Below are 12,317 nucleotides of genomic sequence, written 5' to 3'. Positions count from 1 at the left end.
TCTACAAATAATATTGTGTAGTTATTTACTGTAGGATGCAAGGTGATTTGTAGATCAGTCAATCTCGACTCGCCGTTAATGTCGGCTGCAATGTCGAACGCGCCCATTGTAGGTCTCTTTTAGCAGCACTGCCTGATGGGAAGTGAAATTTACATGATGCAAAATGTATTTTTTGACATGTAGTACTGTGCTGCTTGAATCTTCAGTTCCCATCAGTGGAGGTTTGATATTTTGACCCCATGTTTTCAGGGAGAACATGTACTATTCCCAATGTACTTTTATCCAATTGCAAGAATAGCTAGCTTTGACACAATATAGAAAATGGTATAATTTATACTGTAGCCAATAATCATATCATTTTATGTATGAGGTCATATTGCACTCAAGTTGTTTTCTTTGCTGAATTGATAGTAAAGACACACAGATGAATGCAGCATAGCATTATTCTCAGTATACAGAGCATTAGTAACAAAAACAACAGTGGTTAAAACACACAGAAGACAGTTTAAATTCCAACATCAACCTAAACCACACAGCCCTGAGGAACGAGGTCAGAAAGAAGAGGAGAGAGCAGCAGAAGGAGCTGTGTGAATGAGGAAGAGACTGATACTGTAGACAGTGGAAGGAAGAGCAGGATGCAGGCTACAGAGGAGAGAGGAGGAAGAGAGATGAATCATCATTTACATTATCTTTTTTCTTGGGGCCCACCTTCAGATCTAGATAATCCAGGTCCTTCTTCAGTTGCATGTAAGTATCATCTGCCTGACAGACAATGAGGAGTGGAGAGACAGATCACAAGACGGAAAGCTGCAAAGGATGCTAGGAGACTATAGTATAGGAAGACTAGTCAGGCTCTGTTACAGCACAACTCTATATCTCTAATTCATTCTCATTGGAGAGATCATATCACCACAGTCAAATGAATATTAGTGAGGCAAAATAGGACAGAAAAATCAGGCAGATTGATTCAGTTATATTATGAGAATTTACACCAAACTAGATTGTAGTGTAGGGCTGCTATCTAAATAGTTTAGGGATGCTTACAAAAATAGCTTAAGCATTTCATAGGGCAGTATACTGCTTATAATTCAGTTCGCCACCAAATCTCTGGCATGGGTAAATTACGTCTACATGAGGATGAAGAGAACATAAGCGTTGATGGAGAGAGACTGAGCATGGTTGTCATTGAGCACGTTTACAGCTTCACTGTGGTGTGCAGGTCTGAGAACAGAGCAGTGTGTTTGGACTGGCTCTTCTAGGGCAGGGGTCAGCAACAGGCATCTTCTTTTTTTATTGTATTTCATTTTTTGGTCAAAAAAAGACTGTAAAATCACCAGGAATTCAGTTTAATTTAGGAAATCTGTTCCCAAGTATTCCCACAAATTAAAAAAACAGACGTTCCAGCCTCCCTGACCATTCGCTCCAACAAAAATCATCCCGCGGCTGAATCTAGTTGCCTACCCCTGCTCTAGGGAGACACACTACTGAACCAGCCTGTATACCCAGGATCACTTTACACTAATAAGAATGACTTCTCAGATACACACAGTTCTGCACAACCAGGACTTAGAGGGGAAATGTGTAAGAAAATACATTTCTCATTGTAGTTATCCAGGTTTGCAAAGACCTCAAACAACAGAAGATAAGGCTACAGTATATGTACGTGAAGGCAGGCATGGTGCATAGTCAACAGGCAACATGCTTGATATGAAGCTTGGGAGCAACATGTTTGTTTTTTAACAAATCAAATGAAACACGTCTCTATAAGGCTCAACGGAGTGGTACATTATGCCGACAGATAAGTGAGGCCACAGGCTGGTGTATCTATAGCTGCAGACAGCCCATGCTAACAGGGGAGCACCTAAGCCACTAGCACAACAAGACACGACCAACACACCACACAGTCCAATGAATGATGGAGCTGGGACCAAAACACTAGCAGAGACAGACTGCGGGTGATGGGGATTTGGCTGGGGGCTGGGGATCCACGAATCACTGGAGTGGGGCTGCAGGGCAGGGCGGCTGCAGGGGGGAGGATACGGGGGGGCCTGACCTGCAGGCTGGGGCCTAGGAGGCCGTTGTGATGTAGGTGGTGGAGGGCGTCGCCGTGGACACCAGCCATCTTGGCCTGGTGACTCCTGAGCTGAATGAGCAGCAGGGTCAGCTCCTCCGGCTGCAGTAGGGTCAGGCCCAGGCCAGGGAGAGGAAGAGAGGGAGGGACAGAGAGAGAGCACTTCAACACCTGGCCACCAGGGCGGCAGCAGCGAGGGCTCAGCTCTTCAGGCCCCAGAGAGCTGTGGGCCTAAGCATCCTACCACAATACCTGCTCCTCTCTCCCCGCTACCCACACAAGGCCCTTCAGAGCAGAACACCACTGAATCCACCAGCTGAAAATGGTGCCGCTTTCTGTCTGAAATGTATTACATCGAAGTTCCCTTCAGCATTAATCTTTAATAGTCCTAATATAAAGCAGAGAATAGTTTAAACTGGGTGTGTGATGAAGATAAACGAACAAGACAGAAGCTGTACCGTTTTCCCATGCAAGCTTGGTGCGCTGACTGTGTGTGTGATGTAGCCCATGGCTGGCATTGACCGTCTCTCCAGCTGACTAGTCTGTGGGAAAACAAAGACATTAACAAGTTATTAGGCTACATATCCCATTTCACAGATCAAACAGAATGGCAAATCATAAATGAACATTTACAAGGATGAATATGCCTGCAATGTGGTTCAGATTGTTCCTGGCTTTCTGTCCCCGCTACTGGGCATTCTGATATGTAGCACCCCAAACTTAAAGGGAACTTTACAAACTCATTTGTGCACACAGCATATTTTTTCTTCTATCCATGAATTTATTTCCATCCTTCCTCCTCTTATTTGAAATAAAGTGTGCCCCCAGTTTAAGTTGCTACAGGGTTTGGAAGGTTTGACATTTCTGCTTAACACACAGAATTCCTTGGCTAGAGCCATCACAGAACCGTAAAAGGACACAAACAACAAGAGATTGAATTAACTACACATAAATTATCCCCAACCTGCCTTCTTAAAATAACATTTGTTTGCTACCAGCGAGAGAAGCACTGTGAGCCATTCCCTCAGAGATTCCCAAGCCAATCTTTTTTTGCTGTATAATAGGTTTTTAATTTAAATGTAAGATCAGAAGAAAGAGACCGTTGCTGATGGTTGAGATACAGCGGAGATGTTTACAGGGTGCTGAGAGGCCCTGGGCAAATAGAATTAGCCGCTAATAAAACACACACACACACACACACACACACACACACACACACACACACACACACACACACACACACACACACACACACACACACACAAACACACAGACACATACACTTGTGTGATATTCCATAGAGGTACATGGAACACAGCTCTGAAATACACACTCAAGCCAAAAAGACATCACCAGTGTAAAAGATGCTGGATCCACCAAAACAAAGTTCATCTGCAGACTAAATGTAGTACCCATAAACCATTGCTTTCTTGGATGATCTCACACATACACTGTGGCTCATTAAAAAAATACTTTTCCTCTTTGAGTGTTTATGATTATTCTGTAAGCGAGCGGAGCGGCAGGGTTCTATTTGAGAGACATAATTAGTGACTTGGCGTTATGGGTGAATGATGAGGAAACAGAGGCTGGGACATTCTGTTTACTTGGTGTGAGGACAGTGGGCTTGCGATGAGGGCTGCGTGGAGGCTGGTGTGGTGCAGCCTTGTAAAGACAGCCTCACATGTGGGGGGTGTGGCAACCGGCAGGGAGACGGCACAGGATGAGGATGACGCAGGACAGTGCCTTGTCACAGGAGGTCACACACTCACACACACACGGCCACACAGGCTGGTGTGTGTCTGAGCCTGGAGCCTGGGCCGGGCTGGGAGATGGGAGGAATGGGTGATGGGGAGGCTCCCACTCACACACACACCCTACCACCTGTGTAGAGGGCCTGGGTGTGGACTGTGTGAATCCTTCGGAGCTTGTGACCGGCATCAAAGTGAAGATGCCGGGAAATTACAGCAGGGCTACTTCTCATGCTCATCTTCCCATGGTTGGCCCTTTCTCTAACGGTTAACGTGTGAAAGTTATTATTCCTCTAAGACAGAGATGAAATGGAAATTCACTACAAACAATATGACCTCAGTAACTGTGAGAATTAAACCCTTTTATGAAAGATGAACGTTCCTTAGCTGTGAAACATGTAGTCTTGTGCCAGTCCCAGGCTGGTAAACCAGCCTCTTTAACCCTTTAAACCCCAGTGGGTCAGAGTCCTACCTTAGAGAGCTGAGAAAACACCCGTCTAGGAGAACTGGAGCCGGTGGGGGACTCCCCAGGTGGCACCTCATCCAGCGGCTTGACCGTCACCCTGTCTGAGGGGGTGTGTGGTCTGTGGGGGGACAGTGGTTTGAAGGTGGGGATAGATGGGGGTACTTCACAGGGGGAAGGGGGCACAGAGATGGAGCGAGGCATCTCCACAGTGACCCTGAAGGAGGCCGTGTCCAGGAAGTCTGGCCCGGTGTAGATGGGCGCCGTGGGGCTGCCGTGGCGGAACTGCTGGCGCTGCTGCCACTCATACAGCTGCCATACCATGCCCTCCTTGGTGGCCATGCGCTCATCGGTGGACATGCGGAAGTGGCTGAGCCGGTCATGGGCATATTTGTAGTCGCTGGGCAGGTTGCGGGGCGCCGAAGGGGAGCTCCCGCCAGACGGGAGTCTGGGGGTCTTTGGCAATGTCTGGTAGGCCTCTACTACCACGGCCTTAGGCTGCAGGGGAGGGGTCCGCCGAGGGAGGGGGAGGGCGTACTCAGTAGTGGGTGTGTTGCTAAGGTTAGGAAAGAGGAATAGAGCCTTTTATAAACTGTGCAGTCTACTTACTTCACCAGGTACATAAATGAGCATCAATACTGAGTTGAAACTAAAGTGCATTTAAGTAAAGTATCAACAGCCATTCAGGCATGACCACTTTATTCCAACAAATGTTACAGTGAAAAAGCAGTTCAGAGCTGAGACATTCACAATCGCCACCAGGGGGAGACATTTATAAAAAGTTTGTTATAATACAGTATGTCAATTGAATGTTTGATATAGGGGCATGGGCTGAGGCTAAAGTTAGCACAGCAGGCTGCTAAGGGGAGAACGGCTCATAATAATGTCCGGAACAGTAAAAAGGAAATGGCATCAAAAACATGGAAACCATGTGCTTGATGTATTTGATACCATTCCACCCATTCCGCTCCCACCGTTACAGCGAACCCTTTCTCCATAATGAAGGTGCCACCAATCTCCTGTGATGGTTAGTTTTATCATCACTGAAGCTAAGGATAAGGTTAAGATTATGCTCAGGATAAGAGTAAAGATTACATTAGATGAGTAATGTAGGTCTTCTGACTGACCTCTTGGGATCTCCCTTCTGTACTTTGACCCAGTGCTCCACCTGAGCTAGAGCTGTCTTCCTCTGCACCTGCTTCTCTGTGGCTGTCCGTGGGACAAAGCCCCTCTTATACACGACGTTCCCATTCTGCTCAGGGGGCAGCGTGGCGAGGACTGTGTGGGCCTGGCCATTCCTGCGGTGTGAGGGGCCAGGGAGAGTGTCTGGGGAGAGCCTGTCCACCTCTACCTCCGTGGCTGGATGGCTGAGCTTTCTAGGAGCCTCCAACACGTACCTCTCCTCGTCCCCCTGGCTCAGTCGGATCTCCCCCTCCGGAGGCTCCTCTCTCTCGGGCCGCTGGAGGCTCCCTGAACGCGACTGGGAGTGGCTCTTACTGGTGTTGTTGTTGTTAACGTGGTTGGTCTGTGGTACTGCCTGCTGCACTGACATTTCTGGTCTCTCTGTGACTGCCTCTCTGTGAGGGGTGAGAGGCGATAGAGGTCAACAGGGATATTGGACTATAACAGAGGCACTTTACAGTTACCTAGGCTAAAGACAATGACCAAACCTGGCGTTTCTATCACACCAACCCCTGGACATTAGAAACAACTGACATGATTAATCAGCTCAGTGTGATATGGTTAGTGACAAGCTAATATACCGAACAAAAATATAAACGCAACATGCAACAATTTCAACGATTTTACTGAGTTACAGTTCATATAAAGAAATCAGACAATTGAAATGAATTAATTAATTTTCTATGGATTTCACATCACTGGAAAGGAGCGCGGCCGTGGGTGGGCCTAGAGGCAGTTTATGGTAGAGAAATGAACATAACATTCTCTGGCAACAGCTCTGGTTGACATTCCTGCAGTCAGCATGCCAATTGTACGCTCCCTCAAAACTTGAGACATGTCTCATTGTGTTGTGTGACAAAACACATGTGCACATTTTCGAGTGGCCTTTTTATTGTCCCCAGCTCAAGTTGCACCTGTATAATGATCATGCTGTTTAATCAGCTTCTTGATATGCCACACCTGTCAGGTGGATGGATTATCTTGGCAAAACAGAAATGCTCACTAACAGAGATGTAAACATATTTTACTTCAGCTCATGAAACATGAGACATGAAACATGAGACCAACACTTTACATGTTGCATTTATATTTTTGTTCAGTTTATATTCCCTGAATGCTAGTCAAGGACTTAGTGACCTATAGTAATACATTAAATACTTAAGTTCTGTGTCTTAAAACAACATATTAATGCTATTCATTCCTCCTTTCCCTCAGATATTAATACAGTAGACTACATTATGGTAAAGTACATGGACACCTCCATTAACCTGAGTTGACTCTGACTCTCAGTGCTATTTCCCACTTGAGTGATACTAGTGAAAGCATTCAAACGTCCTTTATTCATTACTGAGTTCCTCCAAAGAGGGAAGGGAGACTACAGGGAGGGGTTTTCAATATGTTTTTAACACCCACATATTTTCATGGAGAGGGGAGTGTAACTAAGTGAGGCTCTTTGGATAGGAGGCAGGCTGGGTTCCCCTTGAGAGTGGAAATGACAGCCATTTTGTCTTTAAACAAATAGCTTGGGGTAGCCTCTTCATCAATGACTCTGTGTAATAGCTCTAGTGATCATTCATTTGTCCCACAGATGAATGTATGAGACTCTCTCCCTCTGCAGGGAGTCATTCATCTGAGATATCATTTATCTGATTCCCAGACCAACACTATACACGTCTAACAAATCACACATTTTTTACATTACAAATATTGACAGGGCAGGTCCTCAATGGACAGTTAACTCAGTTTCAAAGTTCAGAGCATATCAGACATACAGTACCAGTCAAAAGTTTGGACACACCTACTCATTCAAGGCTTTTTCTTTATTTTGACTATTTTCTACATTGTAGAATAATAGTTAAGACATCAAAACTATAAAATAACACATATGGAACCACGAAGTAACCAAAAAAGTGTTAAACAAATCAAATTTGAGATTCTTCAAAGTAGCCACCCGCATTCTCTCAACCAGCTTCCTAAGGTAGTCACCTGGAATGCATTTCAATTAACAGGTGTGCCTTCTTAAAAGTTAATTTGTGGAATTTCTTTCCTTCTTAATGTGTTTGAGCCAATCAGTTGTGTTGTGACAAGGTAGGGGTGGTATACAGAAGATAGCCCTATTGGTAAAAGACCAAGTCCATATTATGGCAAGAACAGTTCAAAAAAGCAAAGAGAAATGACAATCCATCATTACTTTAAGACATGAAGGTTAGACAATCCGGAAAATGTCAGAAATTCTGAAATTGCAGCCCCAATAAATGCTTCACAGAGTTCAAGTAACAGTCACATCTCAACATCAACTGTTCAGAGGAGACTGTGTGAATCAGGCCTTCGTGGTCGAATTACTGCAAAGATACCACTACTAAAGGACACCAATAAGAAGAAGAGACTTGCTTGGGCCAAGAAACACGAGCAATGGACATTAGACCAGTGAAAATCTGTCCTTTGGTCTGATGAGTCCAAATTTTAGATTTTTGGTTCCAACCGCCAGGTCTTTGTGAGACGCAGAGTAGGTGAACGAATGGTCTCCACATGTGTAGTTCCCACCGTGAAGCATGGAGGTGTGATGGTGTGGGGGTGCTTTGCTGGTGACACTGTCTGTGATTTATTTAGAATTCAAGGCACACTTAACCAGCATGGCTACCACAGCATTCTGCAGCGATATGCCATCCCATCTGGTTTGGGCTTAGTGGGACTATCATTTGTTTTTCAACAGGACAATGACCCAACACACATTCAGGCTGTGTTAGGGCTATTTGACCAAGAAGGAGAGTGATGGAGTGCTGCATCAGATGACCGACCTCAACCCAATTGAGATGGTTTGGGATGAGTTGGACCGCAGAGTGAAGGAAAAGCAGATCAGCATATGTAGGAACTCCTTGAAGACTGTTGGAAAAGCATTTCAGGTGAAGCTGGTTGAGAGAATGCCAAGAGTATGTAAAGCTGTCATCAAGTCAAAGGGTGGCTACTTAGAAGAAACTGTTTAAAACTTTTTTGGTTACCACATGATTCCTTATGGGTTATTTCATAGTTCTGATGTAAAGAACAACCCTTGAATGAGTAGGTGTGTACAAACTTTTGACTGGTACTGTAAACGAGTGTTAGCTAATGCTCTACTGAAATTCCAAGTTCTAGCTTGCTGTCTAATCTGTCTACATGATAATGCTGACATCCTGATAACATTATAATGTAGCACTAGCAGTAGATTCAGACAATGATTGTCAGGAGAAATAGCTTCCCTTGGAGCTGCTAATGAGCACTGAGCAGTGTTGGCCACTAGATGGTACTGTTTCCCAAAACATCAGATCCAACCTTCCTCTCAGCTGTAGAATGCCATTCCAGATCAGCCACATCATGTATGTGCACTGTACACTTAATTGCTTCTACATCACACGCTGTGTCATTCATCTAACCAAACTGTAACCAGTTTGGCCAAACCATATCTTTTTCTCCTTTTAATTGAAACAGCTATTCTTTATTACCTATATACTGCACTACTTTTGACCAGGGCCCATGGGGATCTAATCAGTAGTGCAATATATTGGGAATAGGATGCCATTTGGGACGCAGATGTGTTTGTGCCCTGTGACTGGCCCATGCTCAGCTGGCAGCAGGAGCAGGATGGAGCTCTCATCCATACAGCAGCCAGCTGCAGAACTCAACACCCCATCCATCCCACAGCACAGGAGAGTAGACTCTATCAGAGCAGTGCTACACCTGTCCTGCCATGGATGACTGCTCACTGAGTCCCAGTCAAGCAGGCCAAGCTAAACCATGCCATGCCAAAACCATGCCAAGCCAGGCCAGGCCAGGTACACTCCCACCTACAACCCCAACAGTTAGGCACTTTGCTAATGTTTCTACAGGCACACGATCAAGATCCGACTGGGGAAAATGTGCTTTGCTTTGGTGCTGAGAAGGAAGAGAGAGGGAGGCAGAGGTCTACTGGGAGAGGTACTGGTGGATCCCTGTTTGGACAAGGAGGCATTGGGTTTACTGGGGAATATTGGGGATACTACAGAGGAGACTATTGGGGATAACTACAGAGGAGATTATTGGGGATAACTTGAGGAGACTATTGGGGATAACTACAGAGGAGACTATTGGGGATAACTACAGAGGAGACTATTGGGGATAACTACAGAGGAGACTATTGGGGATAACTTGAGGAGACTTTTGGGGATAACTACAGAGGAGACTATTGGGGATAACTACAGAGGAGACTATTGGGGATAACTACAGAGGAGACAATTGGGGATAACTACAGAGGAGACTATTGGGGATAACTACAGAGGAGACAATTGGGGATAACTACAGAGGAGACTATTGGGGATAACTACAGAGGAGACTATTGGGGACACTACAGAGGGGACAATTGGGGACACTACAGAGGAAACTATTGGGGACAACTAGGAATGGCCTGCAGGGTGGAAGGGAGGGACTAACCTCTTGATGCCTTGACTCTGCATGAGAGCAGCCTGGTTCATGGCTCGGATCCAACCATTCATGTCCTCCTGCGTGTCGGCACTGAAGAAGTACGTCCTCATCCCACCGTGCTCTGCCTGCGAGCCAATCACAGAGTTCTTATTGTAAATGTAGGAGCGCATTCCTGTGTGGCTCGCCTGTGGAGAGAGAAGAGAAGAGACACATCAGAACCAAAAAAAAGGATGGGAAAGATGGGATGGAGGGGTTGAGGGGTCAAAGCGTACGTTCTGCAAATGAAGAATCAGAGAGAGCAAGTTAACATATTAGCTCACAATGGGACTCAGAGCCATCACCAGAACTTACAAAGATAATAACAAAAGCAAGAGGCACCATTGTCTCGACACTAAAGCTGTTCATGCAACACGCCACGCATGGTTTTAAAGTTAGACAAGCAGTCAGTTTTGTCTATATATTTGAAATGTTTCACAAGTCCTAATGCACATCAAATTCCTCATTAATACCCTTGGGCACAAACTAATTTCACACAAACTTAAAGTAACTCAACATAGCGTACCCAGTTTGCCTAGCTATTGCATTGTTACAAAGCACAACCTCTCACCCATATGCACACGAGAGAAATACACAGTTCAAAAACACACAGTGAGACAAGCACAACACAATGAGAAACCTCATAATTAGCCTTACCCTGGTTGCTGGCTGCCCTCACGTCTGGCCCCTACTGTAAATCTGCCCACCCCAACGCCCCACCACAAGGCTAATCTCCCCCATCCGGCCCTGATAGGGGGCCAGCGCTGCCACTGACAACCTACTGTCCAATTACAACACAGATCAGCCTTTTCCCAACACAGTTCCACCCCAAACTACTACACTGCCCAGTCCTCCAGCCCAACTAAAACCTTTATACAGATTTCTGCTCTCCAAACCATTCTACTGCCTTTCCCATTACAATACAACCTGTATCATCCAATACTGCCCAGCATGCTAGTCCATGCATAGTCCCAGACCATCATTTTGCCTGTACTTATTACACAACTCTTCAAAGTAGCACATTCCTGTACTATCTGTTACAATATCCTTCCATCTATCCTGATGTATAATAACTCTGAGTCTGGGTACAGCCTTGCAGTCTCAGAATGCATCCCAAATGGCACCCTATTCCTTATATAGTGCACTGCTTTTCACCAGATCCCTATGGGCCCTTGTCAAAAGTAGTGCACCATATAGGAACTAGGATGCCATTTGGAAATCACTTTATGTCTACCAGGAATCCATCCTCCATTTACAAACAAACAGCAATCCATTCTAAATCACTGAAAACGTATCTTTAGCGTACAACAAGTGCATCCACCATCATGTCGTGTTTCTGTTTAGTATTGTACTGTGACTTGTGATCAGCTGTAGTGATCTTACTTGGCTGTGGGGTTAACAAAGCCTGTTTTGATTGCAGAGTCCTGTATTATCCAGCAGCATAGTGCCAGCGTGATCCCAACTGAATCCCCCAGAGAAAAGTGCTGAATGGACAGGCCAGACCCAGACCCATGACATAGGGTCCACATCCATACTCACCAGCTCTGCAGTCTACACACACATCAACAATGTGGGGGTGTTTCGTGTTGGAACAGCTACTTACTTTCCACAGTTCCTCTTTCACAAAAAGAGTGTAATTTTAAGGAGAGTATAAATGGAGGAACCTCTGCTATTACCCAGCTCTCTCCCCTCTTTAGCATGGAAGACTTGAAGACTCTATTTTAAGGCTCCCTTGACATAACATTAGGGGGGTCTGGTCTTAAGCTTTCATTGGGTAATGAACCTGGGTGATTTATCTACAGGCTGATCTTGACTTTAAGAACTAGAGAGCTTTTGGGGCGGGGTATCAACAGATAGACAGACATCACACTTTAACTTCCAGGACCTATTCCACTAATAGAAACCATGCCAATGAGTCGAATAAAAAACAATCAAAAAAGAATTACATCCGAAATGTTTATTGATTTTGATTTAACCAGGAAAAGCCCATTGAGAACCAGAGTGAAGGGAGAACTGACCAAGAAGGCAGCAACAATCAATACATTACAGAATTAAAATATACAACAATATAATACAACAACATGATCCAGCCTAAAAACAAAAGCATTTACACTCCTCTGTAACAGAGTCTCCCATCAAAATGTTTCATTCATTCAGTGGCACTAACATGTCTAGATGAGGCATAACTTGTAGACTATTCCATGCCTCTGGTACACAAGACGAGAAGGCAGTCTTGCCTAATACTGTAAATGTCCTATACATTACAAAACAAATACATTACAAAACATATTCATCAATGAGCCAGTTCCATGGCACTAAATGATCTGGCCTGGTTGTACAATACAACAGAAACATTGAAATACAGTCTGCTATAGCTAGATGT

The 12,317-nt window shown here is 45.0% G+C and overlaps 1 protein-coding gene across 16 annotated transcripts in view; it reads right to left on the bottom strand.

Annotated features, from left to right (window-relative positions):
* Positions 1-12,317, bottom strand: part of LOC106562332 (pleckstrin homology domain-containing family A member 7) — a 184,183-nt gene that overhangs the window by 65,264 nt on the left and 106,602 nt on the right. For 8 of the 16 annotated variants that reach the window (XM_045689241.1, XM_045689231.1, XM_045689235.1 and 5 more), the window contains 6 exons: positions 9,908-10,083; positions 5,410-5,859; positions 4,292-4,838; positions 2,530-2,613; positions 2,054-2,173; positions 685-762 (listed from right to left, as the gene is read on the bottom strand). In XM_045689241.1, the coding sequence (XP_045545197.1) occupies positions 685-762; positions 2,054-2,173; positions 2,530-2,613; positions 4,292-4,838; positions 5,410-5,859; positions 9,908-10,083 (1,455 nt within the window). Of the gene's footprint in view, positions 1-684; positions 763-2,053; positions 2,174-2,529; positions 2,614-4,291; positions 4,839-5,409; positions 5,860-9,907; positions 10,084-10,591; positions 10,612-12,317 lie in introns of those variants that run through there. The other 8 variants (XM_045689232.1, XM_045689234.1, XM_045689238.1 and 5 more) reach the window with 5 other exon arrangements.

The sequence above is a fragment of the Salmo salar genome, chromosome ssa11, assembly GCF_905237065.1.
Source record: "Salmo salar chromosome ssa11, Ssal_v3.1, whole genome shotgun sequence".
Classification (NCBI taxonomy): Eukaryota; Metazoa; Chordata; class Actinopteri; order Salmoniformes; family Salmonidae; genus Salmo; species Salmo salar.
The sequence above is the reverse complement of the archived record's forward strand: the minus strand, read 5'-3'. Positions and strand labels throughout refer to the sequence as shown.